Source organism: Anthonomus grandis, chromosome 9, assembly GCF_022605725.1.
Source record: "Anthonomus grandis grandis chromosome 9, icAntGran1.3, whole genome shotgun sequence".
NCBI classification, from domain to species: Eukaryota; Metazoa; Arthropoda; class Insecta; order Coleoptera; family Curculionidae; genus Anthonomus; species Anthonomus grandis.
In genome coordinates, this window is record NC_065554.1 from 23,582,032 (window position 1) to 23,608,665 (window position 26,634).

General features: G+C 32.7%; 2 protein-coding genes across 11 annotated transcripts in view; one reads left to right on the plus strand and one right to left on the minus strand.

Annotated features, from left to right (window-relative positions):
- LOC126740372 (dystrophin) overlaps positions 1 to 26,634 on the minus strand; it is a 208,279-nt gene that overhangs the window by 149,293 nt on the left and 32,352 nt on the right. Inside the window, exon 11 of one of the 8 annotated variants that reach the window (XR_007661892.1) lies at positions 523 to 645. The exons of 6 other annotated variants lie outside the window; for them this stretch is intronic. The gene's annotated coding sequence lies outside the window, so the exon portion shown is untranslated. Of the gene's footprint in view, positions 1 to 522; positions 646 to 1,159; positions 1,233 to 26,634 lie in introns of all 8 variants that reach the window. One more of the 8 variants, XR_007661893.1, reaches the window with a different exon arrangement.
- On the plus strand, positions 644 to 26,624 carry LOC126740378 (glycoprotein 3-alpha-L-fucosyltransferase A-like). 3 transcript variants are annotated; one of them, XM_050446362.1, is made up of 7 exons: positions 644 to 881; positions 6,494 to 6,706; positions 9,767 to 9,938; positions 18,564 to 18,763; positions 18,822 to 18,962; positions 19,019 to 19,370; positions 23,728 to 26,624. In XM_050446362.1, exons 2-7 carry the CDS (start codon positions 6,515 to 6,517, stop codon positions 23,988 to 23,990), a joined length of 1,320 nt encoding a protein of 439 aa, XP_050302319.1. In that variant the 5' UTR covers positions 644 to 881; positions 6,494 to 6,514; the 3' UTR covers positions 23,991 to 26,624. The 3 variants fall into 3 exon arrangements, with proteins under 3 accessions (XP_050302319.1, XP_050302321.1, XP_050302320.1); XM_050446364.1 differs by lacking the exon at positions 644 to 881 and adding an exon at positions 5,886 to 5,989; XM_050446363.1 differs by lacking the exon at positions 644 to 881 and adding an exon at positions 6,112 to 6,224.

The following is a 26,634-nucleotide window of genomic DNA, read 5'->3' on the forward strand; positions in this document are numbered from 1 at the left end:
CAGGATTTTCAAAGTGCTCTCATTCCCTTAGTTCTGCTCGGATCCTGTTATAACCCGGTGTTTTCGTAATCTAGGTGACCCAAATAAGACGCTAGTATACTTAGTTTGATTTCGAAAAAAATCAATTTTTGGTGAAAAAATTCGATACGGGGGGGTATACCCGAAAAATGAAGGGATAAATAATATGTCTACATCAGCTTTATTATTGGGTAGTGTTAGGCTTAAAGTTTTGTCCACAACTGGCCCATGTTTGGATTATGCAGCATTGTTCTACACTCCATTTGTGCTCCAAGCTTTCCCATTAATTCCACCAAGTGGAAAAATTTTGAATGAGCAGAAAAGAATTTTGGTTATATTTTTGGATTCTTTCTTGATTTTTTATTTAAACTTACGCATTTTAAATTGAATTTTGACTCTCTATAAAAATACAAAAAAAAAACGTTATTCACGAAAATAACTCGATGAAAAAGCCATTAAACTAAATAAAATAACCATCACAATGTATACATGACAAATTCTCACCTGCGTCCAAATTAGATCTCCGCGATGTTTGTCCAATACGGTATAACTACCGCAGCAACAAACATTTTTAAGATGTTTTCTGTTACGATTTTCATCTCAAATCGCGAACGACCGAGGTTGGCGCTATAAAACATTATTATAAATTACCATATTGATTTCAGTCGGTCGCAGAAATAACGTAGAACTCTGTAAAACGCAATATCGATCTTAAAAACAGATAAAATCCGACACGCAAGCGCCGATTTTCCATGAAACTATGGATTTTCCACAGGGATGGTTTTGTATCCTGATACAGGTTTGACAGGAGGAGATCCAGTGGCGAACATGAGTTCAACGAGGGGTGGTTTTTTACTAAACAGGTAAGTGAATTATTATTTTTTTTAAGTAAAATATTGCCTTATAAGGGAGGGATAAACTAAGATAATAAAATAGAGGCTTTTGGGTCTTGGGTAATTTTAATTTTATAAGTGAAAATGGGGTCAAAATTTCTTTATGTAAAAATATATTGATAAAACAATCATAGTTTCTTTTTTAAATAATAACCTAGAAAAGTTTGGTTTTTAGAGGTATTGCGTAATATTTTTATAGGGAAATTTATCACAGTATGTTACAGGTATGTCATATTTAACGTACTTACTATTGTGATATCCTTATGAGTGAGAGAATCTTAAGCATAGTGTTCAATGTGACTGCCGTCTAACCTAACCACCCTGTATAAGAAAAGAAAGAAATATAAGGGGTGTACCATTAAAAATTCTTTTGTTTTAAATGAAAAAAAAAATTTTAATAATTATAAATACTTTATAGGCTGATGAGCACGTTAAATCTCAAAATTTTTGGAAAATAGTACAGAAATTGCTCATTTAGGACCACGCAAATGCCAATTTTCATATGTCAATTTAAAGAACTAGCAACTTTTTGGCTTAATTACTGAAAATTTAGGTAATAAAAAATTTTACTACTTTCCCAGCTTACCCTGTACAGCTTAATTCTTATATAGTGTGTAGAATAAACCATCTTTTGACGTGGAAATGACAGTTCTGTAATTCAAAATGGCGAAAAGGTGCCATTTTTTAAATAAAAATGTTTCCATTTAATTGAATGAAAATTTTAGAGATATTATCGAGTACATTACGATTCCAGAATATTGCGTCACTATTTTTTTATCCGAAAACAAAATGGCGTCGTCTTGAGTTTCCGCCATTTTTTCTTGGATCCGGGGAAATGATGCAACATTCTGAAATTGACGAATGGAGTCCCAGTACTCTAGGTTAGGGTTAGGTGTGATCTATATATTACCTTTCAAGATGACGTCCATCTCCCATTTTATCATAACTCAAAGTTAGGGTGTCTTTTAAAAGCTGCTAAGCTGTGTTTTTGTTGAAATGCGTTCAAAACGGAGGATGGACGCCATCTTGGAAAAAAAGTTTAATGAAAATATTTAAAAACTCATTTTGGAATTCTACAAATTCCTCCAACTTTTGACATTATAATTTTGGCGTGACTTACGATATCTTGATGTAAAAATGACAGTCAAAATGGAGTCAGAGTACATTTTTTTGGAAATAAACATAAAATTCTATAAAGATATTCATTCGAAAATATTTCAACGCTATTTTCTAAAACAAAATAGCGACGTTTTGAGAGTTGCAACATGGCATTTACTTCCGGTATATCCGGAAGTCTGATTAACCTGGAAATGTAAATTTTTTCACAATAACTTTAGTATTTTATTCTGATTTTATAGTTTTTATCTATGATTTTTTCAAAATTGATCAACCGGGCCCCTTAATTAATAATACTTATAGCAAAAGCTAATTTTACAGCAAAAAAAAAACAATTTATTGGAATTATTGAAATAATACATTACTCAATAAAATTAATTTATTTAAGTCATAAAACAGTTTTTACGATATGACCATAAAATTAATTTCAATATGCTGGTAACAAGGTTTTATATTGGAACAATAAATACCGATACGACATAATTTTAAGATAAAAACCACGTAATCGGTAAGTTTTAAAAAATACTCTTGAAAATAAGTCGAACACTAAGTGAAGTAATTTTCGCATAACCCTTGTATAATCAAATTCAAACCCCACCCGCCGTTCAGCTGACATACAAATTGACACGGTCATCCAAGATGGCGGCCAAAATGTACATACCGGGACAAGCCGAAAAGTTGTAATGTATTTTCTCTAAAATAAATATATACCCATTACCCACCCACATACGCTCACATATCATAATCACATTTTGGTAATAAGTGGATCTTTGTTCTACTCATTGTACTAAAAAAAATGCCTAAAACGCAAATATAGTTCTAATTTTTAATTGAAAAAAGGTCACTATATTTCTTGGTTCAAGATGAAATTTTAATGAAAGTGCGATTTTGCCTCTTTTTTCTCATAGACTAGTGTGACAGAGGCGGATTAACTATATAATAAAATATTCTTTATCGCATGTTATGAAAAAAAAATTACACATACAAAAGTGGGAAGAACCGCTAACTCCACCTGTCGAAGAAAGATATTAAAACTAACTTTACAATTTGTGAACTAAATGAAAACTCATTAAAAGTTTTTCTACATTAATTTTAAAAGAGACCATACCTAGTGCATTAACTTTTGCAACTATGCTGTTATATATGTTACGGTTAAGGTTTACCCGGATAAACTGCACAATACCCAGAAAACATGGGTAAAGTCCGAAATAATATTGAAATTACACATATTTCGGATTTTACCCGGGTAATCCACGCAAAAGCAGATAGGTAAAGTTGGATGTAGGAATTATTATTGCATCATCTTTCACCACGTTCAGTTCAGTTCTAAAATGGCAACCGAAGAGAGTGGACGTGCGCGTTCAGCACAGCGTTTTTATGAAGTTTTTAACGAGTTGGTGTCTACGAAAAGTGCAAATAGTTTTTATTTTAATAATGAACAATACCAAGAAATGTTAGAATCAGTGAAGTTGGCAAAAAACTCTAAAACTAAGACTACGCTACAATATCGGCGGTTAAAGAGGTTTGACATAAATGTTCTGTTAGAGGCGTTGAAAAGCTTATTGCTCGTGTATCGTCAGGTGAATCTAGCATTAAATATTACGTTACAAACGACGAAATGTTTGACATTTTGCATGATGCACATTTAGCTATAGGACATGGCGGTAAGCACCATATGGAAAGCGAATGTAAAAAAAAGTACAAGAATATAATTCAAGATGTTATTCAGTTATATCTGCGCTTGTGTGAAGGGTGCCAAAAGAAACTGAAATCTGCCAAAAAAGGACTTGTGGTTAAACCAATGGTTTTTTCGGAGATGAACGGCCGTTGTCAAGTGGATCTAATTGACATGCAATCCCATCCGGATAGAGAATACAAGTTTATTATGGTGTATGGACCACTTAACTAAGTTTGTTCAAATACGTCCATTAACGTCGAAAAGGGCTAAGGAAGTAGCTAAGAGCCTGGTAGACATATTTTGTATTTTCGGCGCCCCATCTATACTACAATCGGACAACGGCCGGGAGTTCGCCAACCATGTTATTAAAGAGTTATGTACGATGTGGAGTGGCCTTAAAATAGTCCATGGGAAACCACGTCACAGTCAGTCACAAGGCAGCGTGGAAAGAGCAAATCAAGATATACAGAACATGCTTATGACGTGGATGGACGATGAAAATTGCACGCGATGGTCAGTAGGTCTAAGATTTGTTCAGTTAATGAAAAATAGGGCATACCATGATGGGATAAAACAAGCTCCTTATGTCGCCATGTTTGGGCATGATTGCTATTGAAGCTATTGAAAATCTACAAACCGAAGAAGAGCTCGAGAAGGTGGTAAGGGAATTTGGTTTAGGTGAACAGCCTCAACAAGAAATAAATATAAACCAGTCTATGGGACAGTGACCCAGAACCAGACAATTTGCAAGAAGATATTACTGAAGGTGACAATATGAAAAATGGCAACAATAATTATCGAGAAAACGCTAGTAATACAGAAACTTCAGAAAATCAGAGCAAGTGTGTAGAGTGTGACAATTTAAATACATCAGGGAATATAAGGTGTAAACTTTGCTTGTACCAAAGGAATATACAGTCAAACAAACTAGACGCAAAAAGAAATTTAGAAAATCAAGCAAAGAAGATGAAAGCTTTATCTAATTCAAAGTTTCCCCCATGTTCTGTTGGAGATACAGTGAGAGTAAAAATTCCAGACGTTGATCGAGGAAGGGGTGATTTTAGAAATATTCTCATGACAGTTATTGAGAAAACTGACGACGATTTGTATAAGCTAGCGAACAAGAGAGGAACTATCGAAGAAATGTTTTCCAGGAACCAATTTTCTGTGTGCAGTGAGAAGCTTATTGAGATGAAAAGTGTATCACCGGAAAAGAAAAATTTAAGACAACTTGCAAACGAACAGTCACTTTTAGGAGGTCAAGATTATAAACGATGCAACTGTAAAACTAAATGCATGACCAATAAACGTAAATGTAAAGCTATTGGAAATCTTTGTAACTCGAAATGTCACAGCAGCTTGTCTTGTTTGAACAAATAGATTATATTATCTTTTACTTTGTTAGGATACAGTTTTAGTGTAACCTTTGATTTGTAAAATCTGTTTTTTTAATTAAATAAATTTCTCCAAATATTTATGGCGTTATTTTTTAACATTAACCACGCCAAGGCGGATAGAACGCGGTTTACCCGGGTAAAGCCCGAAACGTGTACAATTTTATTAATATTTTGGACTTTACCCATGTTTTCTGGGTATTGTGCAGTTTATCCGGGTAAACCTAAGTTTAACCGTTATTCTAACTTTACCCGTAACATATACACTTGCTGAGATTTATACAAATATACGGGTTGTTCAGGTCCAATGCATTGATACTTTATTGTGGGGGCCATTAATATGACAAAAATTTTGGTTAGTGCTTACCTAAATATGTGTTTTCATAGAGACTGTATGAATAGTGCATCATTATCACGTGAGTATCGTATGTAGTGTTTCTTAGGGCCAAAGTTATTAAAAAATTCGGGATTGTAATTAAGTAATTGAAAATAACGTTGATGATGACTTCAGGAAGATGCAACACATAATATTGAATTAAAAAAGTGATTAAGACTAAATTGCATAAAAGCTACGAAATAAGTTTTGCATATAATTTTAATAATATATTTTCTGATTCTTTTCTTATAAGCCATTGAATGTCTGCCATCCCTAAAACTAAGAAACAAAAATAAAAATTATTACGTGGTCTTAAAAAAATAAATAAATCAATGCTCCAATTTGCCGTGTATTTGTATTACTCTTACATACTGTCCAATCTTAAAAACAAGGTCATATTGATAAGAAACACCAAATTATTTAAAAAAAAATTGTAAACATCTGTTCAATATTTTTGTCACAAGATTTTTTCAAAATAATTGCATTTTGCATTACAAAAAAAATCTAAAAGTTGGTAAGTTATATTAATGAAATATGCATACATCAGTACTTAACCATTTATCATTAAGTAAATAGGTGAATAGCATTTAAACCAACTGATAACTAGCTGCAACTATTTCACCTTTATATACCTTATACGTGTCATTTATGTACATTATTATAAAATATATAACAATATTCATCTTTTACGTGAAACGTGATACTTTGTGGGGCGTCCCGATGATCCTTCGAATGGAACATTTCGACCGGTAAAGCCCAAATATTACAATACCGAAAAAAAATTATTAAAAGTTAAAACGGAAGTAAAAATTGCCACAATTATTAATAAATTAAATTTTTATTTTTCGGTATTTAGCACGTCCGTATATGTGAAAATGTATTTATTTTTCCGACTGTGTATGACACAGATACCGCAGTAATCAGTGATAAAACCCAGAGATAAAGATGTGCTCGATTGCTAAAAATTATTTTCATTTTATTCGGACGGGTGAGGTAATACAACGTGTCACTGTTGCAGGTAATGCTTAACCGGTAAAAGATGCCCCCACGGCTTCTTACCCCGCGTAAGTTCTTTCTTACCTTTCTGGTGGTGATCGGGGTGACCCTGTTGGTGGGCAGCAAGTATCGCTTCTCGTATTTCTCCAAAAGCAGCAGAGAGCACTCGCTGAGGGAGAAGGACCTCAATGGGGTTGAGGAACATACACAGAAAGACGAGATGGAAAAAGACGAGGTGAGTCTTGGAATATGTAAATTTCAAACAAAACAAAAATTATTGGGGTTATCTGCCATACTCCAAGTGTTTTGTTATTAACACGTGTGGGTACACTTAAAATTATTATTTGTTCAGAGATTTATCAGAAACTAGGGTTTTTATCAAATTTCATTTACTTAGAGGCATAATTGTCTAACAGCAGTACTTGCGCTTGTGCAGTTCGCAATAATGTTAAATGTTGATGAATTTCTATATCTTTGCGGACACTCAATAAGGGCAGAATTGGACTCTTAGACTATTCTATGATCACGAAACATGCTGACGTGTAGGAACATTTAAATAGCCATATCTCATGAAGAGTTAAAATAAAAAGAACAATTTAAAATTTTTTTTAGATAATTACTTAATCTTCAAATTTCAACCTGAGATTTACAATACTAAATGAATTACCTAAAAGGAGGTATAAGTGATTTTTATGTTGTGACATTTGGTCTCCAATAGATGATCTATCTCCATTGGTATTGACTGTACAACTTCAATCATTTTTTCAATTATCAACATTTAACCGATCATTATTAATCGAATAAAGTTCGCTTCATTATTTTATCTCCACTAGATCAAATGTTAAACACATGCTTGACTCAGTAAATCTGGTGACGTGAAGTAACATTTAAATGATCATATCTCAGAAACAATATGTTTGTGTGGAATCAATAAAAATAAATTTAATGAAATGATTGTTGATACTGAGATCTGTCACTCTAAGGTAAATACAAAAGAAGATATCAGTAATTCTTGTGTTGCGGCTTCTTTGAAGGTGACTCTTTCTCTAATTACTGGCATATCTCTGATGGTATTACTTTTTGAGATTTATTTAATATGTAAAACTTAATCAAACAAAACTTATTTCATGATTCTAGCTTCAATAGATCCAAAGTTATCAACCAAAGATTCTGAGCTTGATACAGCAAAGGTCTGCTGACGTAAATCAAAATTCAATTTGTCGTAACTCATGAAAGATTAAACCAATAAAAATAAAAATAATTAATTTTACTCGATAATCAATTACTCTTTAACTTTGGTAATAACACTGATAACTCTAGGTCCACTAAAAAAGACGCTATCAGTGAATTTTCTGATGTAGCTTCTTTGCAAGTAGATCTTTTTCTAATAACTTAGATACTTCTACTGGTACTAGGTTTAGGGTTTTAGTGGATATTATCAACATTTTAGATCACATCAATATTAATCAAATAAAGTTTATTTTATTACTCTAGTTTCAGTGGATCAAAAGTTATCACCCAAAGATTCTAAGCTTAATGCAGCAAGGGTCTGCTGACGTAAAGCAAAATGCAAATGGTCATAACTCATGAAAGATTAAACCAATAAAAATAAAAATAAAAATAATTAATTCTACTTGATAATCAATTACTCTTCAACTTTGGTACAAAACACTTAACAGAATCAACTCTAAACTCAAGTACTTATATTTTACATTAACGTTAACGTTGTCCTTTGCGGAGTTTCTATCCTTGAATTCTAAATTGAGAGAGGATGTAGAAGATTTTGGTGCCAATACATACCGTAGGCTTAGTAAGAAATTGTACCACTTAAGAATTTCACAAAAACCAAAGAGTCCTGACCACATAGAGCAGAAGCGGGAGCTGGTAAGAATAATAGTAACTTGTTTCATAAACGTTTTCTTAATTTATCTAAGGTTTCTTTTACCCCCGAGGAGGAAAATATCTTAAATTTAAATTTGAGCAACAAATAAATCGAAACACCAGAGAGGTCCTGGCAGTGGAGGCTGAGAACATCATCCAGTCTGTTAATATGCCTAACAAAAACATTTTACGATCAAAAATAATTAATTTTCTTAACTCTGAGAGACATAACTCTGTCCCTAATAATTACAACAAACAGCACCTTAATTCTGTTAAAAACAAAATTGAAACGCATGATCTTCTAATTTCCAGAGCAGACAAAGGCTCTTGTTTGGTAGTCATGAATAGACTCGACTATGCGGCTAAAGTGACGAAATTTCTATCGACTGACGACTTCGTGGCTATTACTAGGGATCCAACGATTATAGTTTTTTCTCAAAAGTTAAGAATTCTCTAGATCGATGTCTTATAACTCTGGAATACTTTAACACCACTAAATCTAACCTATACCCTATGAACCCACGTACTCCTGCTCTATGGCTTGCCTAAGATTCATAAGGAGGGAAACCCGATAAGACCAGTAGTTTCCTTCGTAAACTCTCCTTGCTACAAATTATCTTCTTGGCTTAACAATACTTTAAGAGAAGTAACTGGTTTTCGGAACGAATTTTCCATTAAAAACTCAATTGAATTTGCCAATTATCTAAAGCAAATAGATATATAATAGCCATTTTGCTTTCCTTAGATGTAAAGAACTTGTTCCCTAGCATACCCTCGTCAGATTGTTTAACATTGGGTGAGATCCTGCTAAACAATAATATTACTTTGCCAAAACTGGTGGTAGATAATCTTATCCACATTTTATCATTAGTTTTGGAACAAAATTTCTTTAAATTTAATGATCAATTCTTCAGGTAAAAATCTGGTCTCGCTATGGGTTCTTATCTTTCACCATTTTTGAGCGAGGTCATGAGTCACTTGGAGGAGAAAATCAATCAATATTAATCAAATAAAGTTTATTTCATGACTCTAGTTTCAATAGATCAAAAGTTATCACCCAAAGATTCTAAGCTTGATGCAGCAAGGGTCTGCTGACGTAAACCAAAATTCAAATGGTGATAACTCATGAACAATTGACTCAACAAAAATAAAACTTACAGATTCTAGTAGATGATTAAATACTAATACTGATAGCGCAATCACTATATAAATTAACCGCAAAAATTATTACAGACTTTCTTGTTGGAGCTTCTCTACAAGTGACATTCTGTCTAATAGCTGTGATTTATTTAGTGCTATTAGGTTTAGAGTTTTAGTACTTAATGTCAATATTTTTAAGCAGATCATCCCATAAAATAAAGGTTATTCCATTATTCAGTGGATCAAAAATCCCTAAGATAAAATAAACTTACAGGTTGAGCTAGAAGAAGAAAAACAGCCGACAAAACCTCTAGAAAAGCCCTTCTTCCTGAGTGGGGGGACTCTGTATCCCTCCAAGACTAAAGGGCCTGCCAGACTGTTCCCTGAACAAGCAGACGGAGATCGGATAGTTGACCAGTTAATGTACGTTCCTGAAGATTATCAAGGTAAGTTATATTCAGAATATACCAATTCCTATTCACATTTCTAAAACAAAATATGCACGGAGCCATATGGCGAAAGTACATATTGGTCGATGTTTGGATTCAGTCCAATTTTTATTGTGCGCCTCACCTGTACATGGGGAGTTTTTATTAACGAGCCCTTTGGGAGGTACACTGTTGTTTTGACTTTGGGCCAACAAATGTGAAAAAATGATATATCTGTTTATCCAGAAATTTAATATTTTATATACGTATTATGCGGCCTTGATACATTCCCTCTTAATAAATAAAGTATATGGAATTTGTCGATATTTTAACGGGTCTTGAATTACTTTTTTGTTAAGAGAAGTATAATTTAAAATGATAAAAACGTTTTTTTTTTCTAATAAACTGAGTCAATTAGATGAGGACAATAGGGAATTTTCTTAGCTTCATTGTCCACTAGCTTTGCTTACGGTACAATACGAAAAACGTTTGTTTGTATTTATTCACATCAAACCACCTTACAGGTAATAAACCCAATTCTAAAGTAGATAAATACTAAAAATTGTTCGGCAGATAACTACATTACAGGTTGGATGAATATTTTTAAAAAAATTGTAGGTTTGAAAATAAATTAAAATACAAAACTAAACAAAGTACTGAAATAGAAAACGGGATAAATACTAAATATACCTACACAGTAACATCTATATTGCTACTAGTTTAAAATATTACTGAAAAATATTGTACCTCTATTTAAATATAAATAGTTTCAAATATTGTTTTTAAACTTTACTGCTTGGTATATGCAAAAAAAAAGGCATATTTTGACTTAGAATTATATTGGTTACACATTGAATAAACTGGCGAAAATGTTTGAATGCTTATACGAGTTGTCTATAAGTAAAAGTAAAAAAAGCCTTTTGTCAATAACCTCTTCCTGCCTCAATAACTCCTTTATTATTCAATTAAGGCAACTTATTCAGGTGAGGAAATCAGATGCATTGCTAATAAAAGATTGCAATTTTAACATATCTAGACCATTGCAACATATCTTTTAACATCTCTTTTCAAACAGGTGTGTTTCGAGATATTTGGAGAGAGAGCTTTATTAAATCTGTCTTTCAGTCAGATGATACAGACTCTATTACTAATTATCCTACATTTGCATACTCAGTGTAGGAATTCTCAAGGCTTTGGAAAGTTTCATCTGTGACTTTCTGTTCCACTAGTTTTGCACCAATTTTGATTTAGACCTTGTAGATCTATAGAGTTAAACCTCCTTACTCATAAAGAGCACACACAAAATATTGCTTATAAATTTGCCCAAAAGCTAATGCTGTTTGGGATTGATGGATCTTTATTGTCTTGGTTCAGGTGCTACTTATCATAGTGCTACTACTAATAGAACCCAGTGAGCATTTTGGAGTTGAATTTTAGTAACGCTGCCGTTATCGTATCATTTTCGGGTGTCAAAATACACACAATGTTTCGAGACGTCAACTGACATGTGTATGCTATGTGTCGGAAATGGAGCACCATGACACCACACATTTGTGAAACAATTCAGGCATAATGTGTGTTAGCTGCGTCATTTTGGTGTCTTTTTAGATACACAATTCCTACACAATACCTCTTATGTGAATAATATAATCCGGAATTATTTCTTCTCAGATAACACCTCAAAGCTGCCATGACAATAAATGTGTCTAAATTGAAACTTGTTTTTCTTTGTCTAATATATAGAATATGCGTACATGATCTCCTTTTCTATGAAACAGTTTAGACACAATAAAATGGATGATATATCGTTGGCTTGCTGCAAAAACTCATTCAGTCAAAAATGATCAGTTTCTGGAAAAATCAATTGTTTACTAATGCCGATGGTTTAGGTGCTTTTGGGAAAAAATCATTTTGTAGTTTTTAGTTTCCGACAATAAAATATAGTTTTGTGTGTTATTTCAAAACTAACAGTAAAATAATAATGAAAAAGTAGTATTTTGTTATTCAATAATTGGAAAGAAAAATATAAAATGTAACATTCATTTTATGTGAAATATTGTCAAATTACTGACTTAATGAGTTAATTTTTATAAATAAACTTGATGTTGAAAAACTAGTAAACTTTTTTGGTAATATACCTTTGAGTCAGAATATCCAGGTTCAGGAATCACATCCTTCAATGTTGTGCTTATTGGCAGCAATTTATACCAACCATGGTACTCATTAGGGATCACTCCTTTTTCGCATAACTTTAAAAGGTCTTCTTTTTTTTTAACGGATATTGGCAGCATAGTTTTGTACAACTTGCTTATTTTCAAGGTACTATAGTCAGTTTTTTGAGTGGGTCTCGATTTTCTTTCAATATTAATGCTTTTATAATATTCACCAAAATAATCATAGCGGTATTCAAGAATACCAGGCTGTATTTTCTGAAATCTGAAGCACTTCACTTTCAACCAGTTTACTTTATCATTATTACAATCAGTTGTCTTATTTCTAAATAAAGTCTTGGATAAATCCAGTAAATTAAGAAATTCATTAAACTTTCATAAAATAGAGCAGCAATATTCTGGTTTCGGTTTTGGCCACCGCATGTATTCGAATATAAGGTTACGTGTTTTACTTCCGGCTTTAAGCCTATAAACCAATTATACAGTGGTTCCAATTTCACAGCTACCTCGCAGTATGCTCTGTGTGGTTCTGAAGCTTCATAAATAGTTAAGTTATACATATTAATTTTTCGGCTGTAATACATCGGTGAAACGTCGGAAGATGGAATCTGTAACACAGATTGTAAATCGAACGTAACCATGATAAATGCAGAATTGTCTTCCAAAGCAGCTTTATCAATTTCTTTTGATCGGGCTGCTTTGTTTTTCCGAGTAATATGATTTTGGTATGTATCTTCCAAGTTACAGCGGTCTTGAATTTTGATACCGATTACAAGTTGCGTACTGATCTTTTTTTGGCTTAAAAAAAGAAATATTATAAGATGTGCAAAAAATTTTTCTATATGCATGGGAAGAAACTGATTTAAAATTATTCTCGTACATCTTTGAGATTGATAGCTTACGATCTAAATAGAGTCGTTTTGAAGATTTTTGATTGTAATGACTTTCCATTGTTGGAAAACTTTCAATGTGGGCCTTTACAATATCTATGTCAGAATGGAAGTTTTATTAATTTCTCTTTTTAAAAGCTGTCAAAATAGGACCATTATTTATATTAAACTAAGAATTTGTAGGTTAGAAAACAGAATTTTATTTTGATGTTTAAAACTCACTAAGTCCCAGTGATGGCACCACATTTATTATATAAAACTCATTAAGTCACTTAGTGAGTTTTTGCATGAACTCAAAGCAGGCTTAATGACTTTTTTCAATATGTTGCCTATACACCAGATTCCCTGTTTTTACCTTAGATGATGTCTGTTACAAATACCGCAGTTGTGTTTAATTTTTAACTAATATGTTACACGCATTTCCTACATGCTGTCATTCATAAAAGAAGCAGACACATTTTCAACACAATTCCCGCTATGTGTGCAAAGTGAAAACGCGCAACCATTTTCTGAACGCACTTCCGTAATACGTCCTACTTTGTGTCACTGCGTCACAATTCCGGCATTGTGTGAACATGTCACTTTGTTTCACTAGATTTTTCGCTTTATTTAAGTTTTTAACTTTTCGATAATAAGACGTCGTTGTCTTAAAATTTCTTATTCGTTTTGAATTTATCATAAAACTTCACTTTAATTAGATGATATTAAAAAAAGTTACTTATTTACATTTTCGGCCATTTTGTTTTACACTGCAATTTTATACACTTTTTGGTTCAATGTAACGTTAAAATTCCTACTATGTTTTACACAAAACTGGTTTAAATATTTGATAAATTTTTGATTTACATAATTCCCTAAATGCGTCACACATTTACTAGCAGTTTAAATGTACACACTTTTTTGCACTATTCCTACAATTAGTCATGGATTATTTCCCACTATTCCTGATTTGCGTTCAGCTTGCACACAAGCACAGGTAGGGCATTGTTTAAACAAATTTCCTGCTTGGCGTCACACAAAAAAATAATCATGTAACAGCGTCACAATATGTTACGCAATTCCTACAATAGGTTTATAGTACACAATTCCTTGCTGGAGTCAAGTTATATACTAAGGTGCGTGTATTTTCACACAAATTAAGCGAATTGCGACGTAACAGCAACGTCACAGGTGCCACAATTCCCTTTAAGGAGTAAAATGCTCACTGGGAAGGCTTATTGTTCGAGTTGGCGGTTTTCTGTCTAGGATAGTTTGGGTTCCATATGATGTTCGTCAGGACTCAAACCCTGGATCACTGCTTTTGAATGACTTCATAAATGACATTAATGAATGTTATTAATTAATTACTTCTAGCAATTACCTGCTTTTTGCAAATGATCTTAAACTAAGAAGTGTTATCAAAATACATTCCGAGACTGTAAAAAATTACAAGATAATCTGGATCTGGAGAGTTTCATAAATCGGTCAATAAAATTGGTCAATAAATCCGTCTAAATATAAAACTAAAGAAAACTAAAAAACTGATGCTTGGATTTATTAGAAGAAGCACCGATGGACCTTGAAATTCCTTGAAATTCTTATGTGCTCTTGTGACTCCTCAACTGGAGTACGGATCTTGTATCTGTTATTACCATACTGTGAAATTTATATTAACAGTCTCAAATTGGTTGAGCGTAGGTTCTTAAAACATTGTAACATATAAGTAAATATTTCGATTAATTATGAATAAATACTGGAATTGCCCTTAGCACAGCACGTCATCAAAGAACAGATATCTTAATCCTTTATAAAACTGCTTATTAGGATGTCTACGGGGACACGGATGGTTGTTTATAAATATTGATAATAATGTATTAATTATGGCTCGAATATATTTATCTATAGAATCACCAGATGGGGTAATCAACATCGACTTCTTTGAATCGTTACACAATTTCTTGAGTCAGTACATGACAGCTTTCATTGATACATACAGGGTGTTCCATAAATAATATTTTAACAGCAGATTTCCTATGAAAAAAAATAAGGTTAAGTTAGATTGTTCTAGTTTAAAAGGCAAAGAAAACCGAGATACAGGGTGATAAACTTTTTTTTAATTTTGGCCATTAATTTAGCATTTATTGTTGGTTTTTAACAAAACTTGGAATATGGTTTTCTTTTTATAAGGCAAATCTTAAAATTAACCTTTGTTTAAATTATGTCATAATTTAATTTTTTATTTAAAATGTGCATTTTGTAAACTGTTTTGATTAATAAACGTATAAAGTTTTCAATGCACTTAACGAGAACGACATTCACAAACTATTTAAACTGCTTTATTAGATTTCGAATAAGTGATAACGTACAAAAAATAGAAATTATCAATAGTTTCCAGTAAATCTCGGTATATTTCCAGGAGGATCGCCGAAACTAAAGAAATAATTGCTCTCAATAGCAGTTAATATTTTTACCGTTAATAACTCACTTGTGATTATTGTATTTTCGTAAACAATGAATTTTATGTATCCCAATATGCAAAAATCAATAACAACTAAAACAACTAAAACTCAATAACAATGCAATAAAAGGTAATAAATAACGTTACTAATTGCGTGATTTTGATTTTTTATAACCACTCATTAAGTAACTGAGAAGAATACAAACCTTGACGGTGATAATGACATTTATAATAATTCATCTTCAGTCAGGTACAGCCTACTTAACAAATATTTTAACCTGAAAAGTCAAATTGTGAGTTCAATTTTATTTTGAGCGCATCGGAAACTTTAAGTGTAAATATCTCGAAAAGGGTTAATGGTAGCGTGATTTTCGAAGTATAGCTTTTTTAAGCAAAACTGTTTGCACAATGCATATTTAAATAAAAAACTTAAATATGTCAAGCCTAAAAAAGTTACGGGATTTAAAAAAATCAATGTAATGCTGGTAGCGCCCTCTATGACATGATTAAAAAACCAAGGTTAATTTTAAGATTTTCCATATAAAACAAAAAAAATTGTCTAAATTTTGTTAAAAACGAGCAATTTGTGAATTGGCGCTGTCAGTTCATAAATAAAAATAAATAAAAACCTGCAGGGATGAAAGAATTTTTTTTCTACATTAACTATTCGTTTTACCCCGGTATGCCAGTTTTGGTGGCCATCTTGTATCGCCACGTCAAATCGTGGGAGGAGCTTCATTTTAACAAAATAGTCTTTAAAATCAACAAATATTTGAAAGATAACAACATTGATCATCTTTATAATAAGAAAAATAACATAGTTTTAAAACAATTAAAAAATAAGATGGCCAAAGATAGTTTAGTTTTAACAAAAGCCGACAAGGGAAACTGTATTGTTATAATGAACAAACCAGATTATTTATCTAAGGTTACTCAATTCCTAAATTCCAATAATTTTTGCAACCTAACTAACAACCCCATGAACAAGTTTATAGCCCTATTAAAGTTTACTCTTAAACAAAGCCAGTTGACTCTTGATTATTTTTCCATCTTCGAAAGAAAACTCATTCCCATGAATCCCTCCACTCCTCTCCTTTACTGCCTACCGAAAATACATAAAGCTAACTACCCTGTTCGTCCAGTAGTTGCCTACATGAAGTCTCCTGCTTCCAGACTTTCTTCTTGGTTATCTTCTCTTTTACCTTCTACGTTAAATTGCAACAATCCTTTTTCTATAAAAAATTCTTTTGAATTAACTGAACATTTATTTCTTATCCAGATACCACCCCAATCCTGGCTTATCTCTTTTGATGTTACTAACTTGTTTCCGAGCATACCTCCGAGTGATTACATTTCATTACTCAGAGAATTACTTTATACTAACCCAGTCATTTCATTTTGGATTTGTGTTCTCTAGTCAATTGTGTGCTCCTTCAAAAGTTTTTTTTCAATTTGACAATAATTTTTTCGAACAAAAAACTGGATTAGCAATGGGCTCTAATTTGTCACCTTTTTTAGCCGAACTGTTTATGTATAAACTAGAACAACAAATTTCGGAACACCATTTATTTAAAAAACATGGGTTCGCTACGTAGACGACATTTTTACTATTTTTAATGGAACCAAAGACGACCTAGAAAACTTTGTTGATTTCATTAATTCTGTTCATCCCAACATACAGTTTACCTATGAGTTAGAGAAAGAATCAAGTTTGCCATTTTTAGACCTTTTAATCACAAATAATATTTTGGTATCACAATAACCATTTTGAATTTCAAATATATAGTAAACCTACAGCCACAGATACAGTAATGCCCTTTACCTCTAATCATCCCTTTAACCAAAAATTTGCCGCTTTTAATTGTTTTCTTCATAGATTGTTCAATATTCCACAAAACGATATTAATTTCAAAAAAGAATATAATATAATTTTACAAATCGCTCGAAACAATGGATATCCTATAAATGTTATTAAGAAGCTATACAACAAACATTTTTTCAAAAAACTTAATAAACCATTACCACAGATGTAAATAGCTCCGCACGAGTGTGCGGAGCTATTTACATCTGTGCCATTACTCAGTAAACCCAACACCCTCGGATCTTATCGATCTATTACTTATTTTGGCAACGTCTCTTCTAGTGTCGCACAGTGTTTTAAGTCTAATGAATTTGTCACTAAACCTAATATTTGTTTTAAAACCAAAAACAACTTGGCAAAACATTTAGTAAACACTAAAGATAAAATACCGATAACACACTGATCTGGAGTTAACAAATTAACTTGTTCCCACCCATTATGTGATATCTGTTATGTCGGCCAAAGCGGAAGGAAAATTGAAGTCAGTGTCAACGAACATTTAAGACTAATCACGCGAAATAAAAATACTTTTATTAACAATACCAATTCTCCTTTTGCGAACCACATATTAGAGTTTGGGCATAATTTTGATCCGGGACCTAACACTGAGGTTCTGCATGTTTGTGGGAAAGGGTTACAATTGGACTTGTTGGAAGCATTTGAAATAAATAGGGCCATAAACTCCCCAGAGTGCACATGCATTAATGAGCAAACTAAGTTTGATAGTTTACGCTTTTTTGATTCAATTAGCCCTAGAAAATAACTTTTACCTTTATTGTTTTTAACTCTTTCATCTTAGTCAAAATTTAAAATCTTTTCTTTAAAGCAATGCTAATATACAATAGTTCCTTATAGTACCTTCTTTTAATATGTAGAAATCTGTATTGTCCTAAGTATAAATTTTATATTTTAAATCGTAGATGTCTTTATTGTACTATGTTTTTAATTTTAATTCTTTTATTTATTGTTGTTTTTTTCCCGATAACGGGTAATTTTTGTTTTATTTGGTGAACGTATATGTTTTTTGTAATGTTCTGGTAAGTTCTAGGTCTATATTGTTATAACGAATATGCTCTTTTTCAAAATTGTCTTGAATTATCTGTATTTTATTTTAGTATCTGATGATGGCTGTTTACACAGCCGACATGCATAATACATTTATCTAAATGACCTACATGTATTTTTCTTGGAGATAAAGACTTCCCCTATTTGTAATCTTCTTATTGTATGTTTGTTACAAGGGTTAATTAAAACGTTCTTTAATACCCACTTGTATTTTTTCAGAATTCGATACTCCAGAAAAGACAATTCTACTATTTAGCGGATTGGGTGCGTGGGGCCAAAGGGGTGGATCAGCAGCCTTCGCTCAATGTCCCGTCAGCCGGTGCAGTTTGACGGCCGATAGAGGGCGCGCGTCTGACGCCGACGCCATTTTGTTTAAAGATCACGTGGCTAACTTAGGGTTTAACAGGCCAGCCAATCAAGTAATAACTTCAAAATTTTTTATACAGCACGATTTCCATTAAAAATAATACTTTTCAGGTGTGGATTCTGTATCATTTGGAATGTCCCTATCACACTCAAAGTGTGAAAATACCAGAGTCAATCAATTGGACCGCTACATATAGACGGGACAGTGATATAGTGGCGCCCTATGAAAAATGGGTTTACTACGATCCTGAGGTTAGTTAACAATTTTAAAAGTAGTCCCGGTTAAATTAGAAATTGACGTTTTCCAGGTTCGCCAAATAAACCAAAATAAAGATTACGCGGGCAACAAGACCAAAAAAGTCGCCTGGTTCGTATCGAACTGCGGGGCCCGTAATAACCGACTGCAATACGCAAGGGAACTGGCCAAATACATAGAAGTCGACATCTACGGGGGATGCGGATCATTGAAATGTCCCAGATCCGACGACAAGAAATGCTTCAATTTGCTAGAGAGCGACTACAAGTTCTACTTTGCATTTGAAAATTCGAACTGTCGAGACTATATCACCGAGAAGCTGTTCGTTAACGGGTTGGGACATGACGTCTTACCGATAGTGATGGGCGCTAGACCAGAAGACTATCAAAAGAGTACACCAGAAGGTACTAAGTTGATATTTAAGTATAGTATAACCATATATCTAAGAAAGTCATTAATATTCAGTACCACTTCGACAAAATGGTGGCAAAACTCGTCTTGTCGTTGGTAAGAGACAGTATTTTATATCGGCAAAAATGTATAGGCAATTTACATCGATTTTGAAATAATTGTTCTGACTCAAAATCATCACGTAGACAATATTCATATAATACAGTTGCTGTTTTAATAATTTTAATAAAAAAATCATTAAAATATATGTACAATGTTTTACATGCTAGGCCCACTAAAACATTGCGGAAAATCAAAATTGTAGAAATAAACTTAAGTTGTATATATAGAGCACCAAGTTTAAGCAAGGCCAATTTCTATCGGGATTTTTATGATCATTACAAAATGTTAAAAAAGTACAAAGCGCATATTATAACTGGCGACGTAAATATGAATCTTTCGTCATTCATTGATGAAGATGAAGAATGTAAAAATATTTTTACGCTTTTAAATTATCATTCCTATATAAATGACATAACTAGGTCTTCTTTAATTATCTTGATCATTTTCTAATTTAAATGCCAAATAATACTACTACTTTTTCAAACATGCACAAGGGATAAAGTTCGAAGAGAAAAAAATTATATTAATTTTGAAAAGTAAAACAGGACCTAAGTACAGAAGAATGGTTTTATGTATATACATATACAAGCAGTGTGAACACTACATGTAATTTTTTTGTTGATAGACTTAACTTTTATATTAATAAAAATACACATTCTATAGTATAAACAAGAAAAAATACATCTAAAGAAAAATTGATATCAAAAGGTTTGCTTAATATATGTATGTATAATTTAAATGCCTAAAAATATTTAAATCATGTTATTACAGTTTTCTACGTCTTTAGAAAACTACATCTGGACTCCCCAGACCCTGTGGCCTAATTTAACACAATTTAGAATGGATCGTTATCACCGTATAAGGGAATTGGAATTTATAATGACTCTTAGATCTATGGTATATACTTTATTTAGTTAACTAAGACGTTTAATGAATTTAAAATTGGGTTTAGGGCAAAAAATAGGCACAATATGTGTGATAAAATTGATAACATTTTGCTTTACCCCGGTACGTTAAGTAGGCCGCCATCTTGTGTCACCTTAAATTATGCGAGGAGCTTAAAGGACCAACACGTGACCGTTTGTTCATTCATACACAACTGATCACGTGATTGTGCAGATGAAAAGCGTCGATATTGTTATTAATTGCTCTGTTTCTGAGAAACGAATGTTATTATTATATTTATCTCTCCCAGTTTATCAAATATAGATAAAAAATATTAAAGTTGACTGATTAAAACTATTTGGCCTACCTTACTTTTGGCGGCCATATTGGATTGCCACATCAAACGATGGAAGGAGATCAAGATCAGACAGAACTGTAATTACATGAAGGATTAAGTAATTTACACGTTTATATTTTATTTTGTTTAATACCCATTTTTTCTGCAAAAACAGAGTTAGGTTGGACTGCATGGGATTAAAATTGATGAAGAAAAAGAATTAAGAAAATGCTAGTTTGAATCTAAAAATAACCTAACCCCGATATATCAATAAGATGACCATCTTGTATAACCTTAAATTGTTGGAGGAGCTTGAAGGGCCATCATGTGACGGTTTGTTTATTACCACACAACTGATCACGTGACACGTGTAGATGAAGGCCGCGACTATATCTTATAAGACATGGGTAAAAGCAACTTATTAACTACTCTGTATCTTAGACAAGAAGGTCATTATTTATCTCTTCCAGTTAGCCATAATTCATTTAAGATTTATTAAAGCCTGAAAGAATGACTGATTTTAAAGTTTTCTGCAAGAAATTTTTAACTTATTGCCTTGCCTTGGTATGTCTCTTTTGGCGGTCATTTGGATCGCCACGTCGAACAGTAGGAGGAGCTCGACTTTGACAGAACTATCACGTGACCATTTAGATATTAATACAAAATCAATCAATCACGTGACAAAGGACGTTGCATAGTTTGTTTATTACTAGTGGGTTTTAAAAGGATAATAAAAAAGTAATACATACTTGAGGCATAGTATATTTAACTTCTTAGTAGTTTATTTTCTTATGCGAAGCTAAAAACTTTTTCGTTTATTCAAGGCAATTGAAGAATTGATTCTTTTTTTACAATCTCTTTTTGCATACATTATCCGCTACGTGATTTGCAAAACCTGAATGAAGAGCATGGCTTTCTTTTGCCCATTATCTTTTTCTTTTTTTGTGAAATTTACATCAGTACTTTAGGTCAAGTGCAAAAGAAATTGCCACTTTGAATCAAATCACCATGGTGTATCAATAAAGTGGCCATCTTGTATCAGGCAGGAAGAGCTTAAAGAGCCATCACGTGACCGTTTGTTCAAGAATACACAGCTGATCATGTGACTTGTATAGATGAAGGGCTTGACTTTGTTTGATGAGATATGGGCAAAAGTAATTTATGGTTTTCTCTCTTGCAGAGAAAAGAAGGTCACTATTTATCTTTTAAGAAATATAAACCATGTGTGTTCTGTAAGAAAATTCTTCATGTTCTTCAGAGAATGATGAGATAAGCTAAAGCTATTTAATTACACTTTGTTCAAGAGGTGAAATCAAGATGAATCATTAGCATTTCCAAGTTCTTTGGCCTTTGATAACTATTGGTGGGGATTCAGAAATCCATCAATATATTTACGTTAACTTCTAATTCATGTCAATACCTCCAATAGATAGAACTCATTCATAAACCAGTCTTTTTTGAGAGGGAATTCTGCGTTGCCTAGATTGCCTCTCAAAATATCATCCATGCCTTAGAATGTGAGCTCCAGTTAGAATTTTCATAGAGAAATTCGGATGTTCTGCAAGGAAATTCTTGAATTAATTCAGATAAGGATCTCACCTAGTTCAAGCTACTCACTACCTCTTTATACTTGTCCAAGTCCAAGATGTGACACTAAAATGAGTCATTAAAATGTCTCAGTTCTCCCCAACTTCTGATTCCTGTCAGAACCTCCAATGAACATACTTCATTCATTATTCAGTCGTTTTTCGAGAGTGATCACTGAGTTTCCTAGATTGCCTTTCATGATCTTATTTATGGCGACAAATAACAGCTCTAGTTCAATAAGTTTGGATATTCTGGACGGATATTCATTAAGAGAAGGATGAGACAAGCTCAAGGTCTTTAGACCTAATCCAAAACATAAAACCAAGATTACTTATTGCAATTTTCAAGTTTTTTGGCCTGCGATAACTCTGGATGAGGCTCCAAAAGTTCATCAGGATTCTTATGTGAACTTGTGGTTCATGTTAGTGCCTCAGAATCTATTTACGCTTTACAGCTTGCTCTAGGGCATAATGGACAACAATACTCCATTCGCTTTTAGTGAAGTTACAGTGTATGTAAGATGTTTTACATTGATTAAACCTTTAGTTTTCTTTGATGATTTAGTCCTTTAAATAGAGCTGAAGAATCTAAAGTATCCAAGACATCCAGGAATTTTTTGTAATTCGGCAGAATTATAGTAATAATCATTTGGTTATTTAACCGTTTTTGCTTCAGTGGACACTTTTATTCTTTGCTTTGCTGCTGATTTATGAGTTTCTGTTTTAAGTTCATGGATACGATGCATCTTTTCTTCAGTAATGTTATTCTTTCGGTAGCGCGGATCTTCGGCAAGGAAATTCTTCTTTTTCTTTCATGTAAACTGACATAGAACCTGCAAATATTTTTATTCTGTTCGTAAACCGAGCACCTTGCATCATACAAAAAAAGGCAGGGAATCAATTTTGCTTCAAACTGAATGAAGATTTGAGAAATAATTTTTATTTTTAAAAAAAGCATTGAATTAAAAATTACATACGAACACCACTCATAGAAATTAAAAAAAATCTTTCCAATCAAAAAATGTCTTGTTACCCTAAACGCGTGTACAAAATTTTAAGGAAATATCTCAATCTATCGTTTATTTAAGGCAATTGAAGAATTTTCCTATTTCTTTCTTGTTACTATTATAGTAGACCAGCACCAAAAACAATTTACTTAATATTCTTATTTTAAACTGCCTGGAAAAATAAAATTAGTTTTAATGTCAACTTTTTACCTTACCCCGGTATTTCACGTTTGGCGGCCATCTTGTCATCGCTACCTCAATCTGTAGGAGCCTCACTTTGACATAACTGTCACGTGACCGTTTCATTATTAATACAAAATCAGTCACGTGACATGTGTCCACTTAACAAAGGTCTGGGCTTATATCATACACTACTAGGGTTATCCAAACAGGTCTTTTAAACGTACATTTTTACAATGTTTCTCTTCTACAGGTTCCTATATCCACGTGGACGAATTCGCCGGTCCGGAAGAACTGGCGGAATATCTTCACCGATTGGACAACGACAACGCCCTCTACAACTCCTATTTTAAATGGAAGGGCACCGGGGAGTTTATAAACACTTATTTTTGGTGTAGGTTATGCGCCATGCTGCATGCTCCATTGGTTCCTAGACATTACGAGGACGTGAACGATTGGTGGAGGGGACCTGGGGTGTGTACCACCAAATCGTGGAGAAACGCCGAATTCGTATGAGCTGAGAGAGATAAATGATTTTTAACTGCATAGGTTGTGTCAAGAATTATTAAGGAGCATGTAGTCAAAATTTGAAGGATTGAAAAGTTTAACTTCTGCTGAACTAGTACATTATGACATGGCTTGGTATATGCCGACGATACCCAGTTAAAGCAAGCTATTAAGCTTTTCCAAAAGGGTATGAGTTCTTCCAGAAAGTTTACTTTTTAATTTTTAAAATTGCCACTGATTCGCCCGATTGCCGCTGATTCTCACATTTAGGCACGATACAAAACCAGCAGATTTTAAAATTAGGTCGAATTGAGAATATAAAATCAAAAATATGTAACACCCCAACCAATTTCAATCGTTTTTTTAAAGTCCTCCTTGATTTACAATCAAACTACTATATATACAGTGTGTGTCAAAAGTAAGCACGAAATTTTAGTTTGAAAATATGGTTATGGTCATGACAAATTGAGACACCCTGTAGATTTGCCCAAAAATTCCTACGTTCAGCATTTCCTATATAGTTTATAGACTTCTCTAAGACTTACGTGTATATCATTATTGTAGTCCGACTGTTGTAGTAAGTATATATATAGGGGTATCTGGAAAGTTTATTTAAATTTTTTATGTAACATAGCGATTTGCCCATTATGGTATATTAGGGTCCGGTTTTTTGTATATAGTATTATGTAATAAATATTTAGGAAATATTAGCAAGGTAAAGGAGAATGTACGGTGCTTGTTTACAAAATTGAGTTTTTAGTGAAATTTATTTTTTAAGTTTAGTTATTGTTGGTTTATTTAAACAAAATAGGTCAATTATTATTGCGAATTGATGGTCCAAAAATTAGGATATTGAAAGTATACAATGGGAGGCAGGTTTTAACGAAAATTATATAGAAATTGAAACGTTGACAAATCCTCAAAGTGACAACTACAGACTTCATAAGAAAATTGAATCATACAGACTGCGCCTGTTGGCACATTCAAATTTGACTGGACAATAAAAAAAAACAATAAATGAATTACAAGCAGCTTCTCATTAAGGTGCCCTAGAATATTAAGAGTGTATCCAAATACCAGACCCACCCTACATAAAAGGAAACTATAAATTGTTCATTAAACTACTGACAGTTTCACAGCCTTAGTAAGTAACTATTGACAAATGACAAGGGACAATTTTGATAGTTCTATTGATTTAACAGTACGGTGAAAAAAAACTAAATTTGAAAAGCTCTTCCAGTAATTTTGAGCCACACACTTCATTAAAAATTTAAATCCTACCGACTGCACCAACAACAGAGGACAAGTTTGACAGCATACTAAAAAAAAACAGTATTAATAGGTATCTCAAAGGCTGACTCTGTAAAAAGGGACTGTACATAAAGCTATTGACCGATAAAATATTATAACGTGCCTAAAACCTGACGCATCCTATAAACAGGGAACTAAAAACTGTAGATACATTGCGAAAGACGTTTTTACAATAGCACATGTGTAAAGAGCTTGCGAAAAGCGTATATCTAATCCTATCGACTGCGCCCATTGATAAATGACAAGTGGCACGTTTAACAACTCTCACAATTTGATAGCACACCAAAAGAAGAGCTTAAATATTAATTACAAGAACGTTAAATAATTAGAGTTAATACACTATTTCGTATAGGTACCCAAAAATCTGAAACAGCTATAGGGGACCTAATATCTGTACATAAGACTATTGACAGATCAGAATTGACAGCTTTACACACTTGATGGTATACAGAAAAAAAAATAAATAATAATTACAAGAATTTCTCCTCTTATTCATAAGTGTAACTATTAAGACAGATGACCATTGACAAGATTGACAGTTCAATTGATTTTATAGTTAGTGCAAGAAAAACTAACTACAAATTAAAAGAAGCTTCCCACTTATTAAGTTAGGGTATTAAAAGTGAGAAGCCGCTTTTCAAGAAAACTGGAAGAAAACCTTATCAAAATCATTACAAATTTAAATCCTACCGACTGCACCCATTAACGGAAAACAAGATTGACAGCACACTAAAAGAACATATGACAAGAAGAGTACAACTTATTCTTATAAAGAAACTGCACATAAGGTGACTGATGAAACATTGTACCTAAAAAACATGACCCACTATATCTACAGGAAACTACAAACTGTAAAATATAAAACATTGAGGACATTTTTACATAGTATTTAAAGAGTTTGCGAAAAAAAAACGTATTTCTAATCCTACTGACTGCGCCCATTGACAAATGACAAAATATGTGTTATGGGCGTGTCCAAAAACCTGATCCCACCTGTATACAGGGAAGCCACAACATGTACATAAAACTATTTGAATGACGTTTGGCGCACAGTATTTCAAGCGTTTGTAAAGTATTATGGTTTTATTCTGTTTTAAAAAAAATCTTCTTCTGTGATATTGTGTTACCAAAATTCCCAAGATGGCCGCTTCTTTCGATTCTTTAGTAATAATAATGATAAGCATACAAGGTCAAAACTTAATTATCTATAAGAAATTTAATAATATTAGGCAAAATGACATTTTGACGTCGAACGCGAACATAGCGGTTCAGTTGTTGATTATTTGTAAATGTAACAGCCAGTAATATATAATTTATTAAGTTTTTACATAAGGTGTTTCAT

What these genes read in the sequence shown, in the direction of transcription:
- LOC126740378 (XM_050446362.1), top strand. Translation starts at nt 6,515, where the DNA reads ATGCCCCCACGGCTTCTTACCCCGCGTAAGTTCTTTCTTACCTTTCTG. An exon ending in ACGAGATGGAAAAAGACGAG is followed by an intron (nt 6,707 to 9,766) that starts GTGAGTCTTGGA and finishes ATAAACTTACAG; the next exon opens with GTTGAGCTAGAAGAAGAAAA. An exon ending in TCAAAAGAGTACACCAGAAG is followed by an intron (nt 19,371 to 23,727) that starts GTACTAAGTTGA and finishes TCTCTTCTACAG; the next exon opens with GTTCCTATATCCACGTGGAC.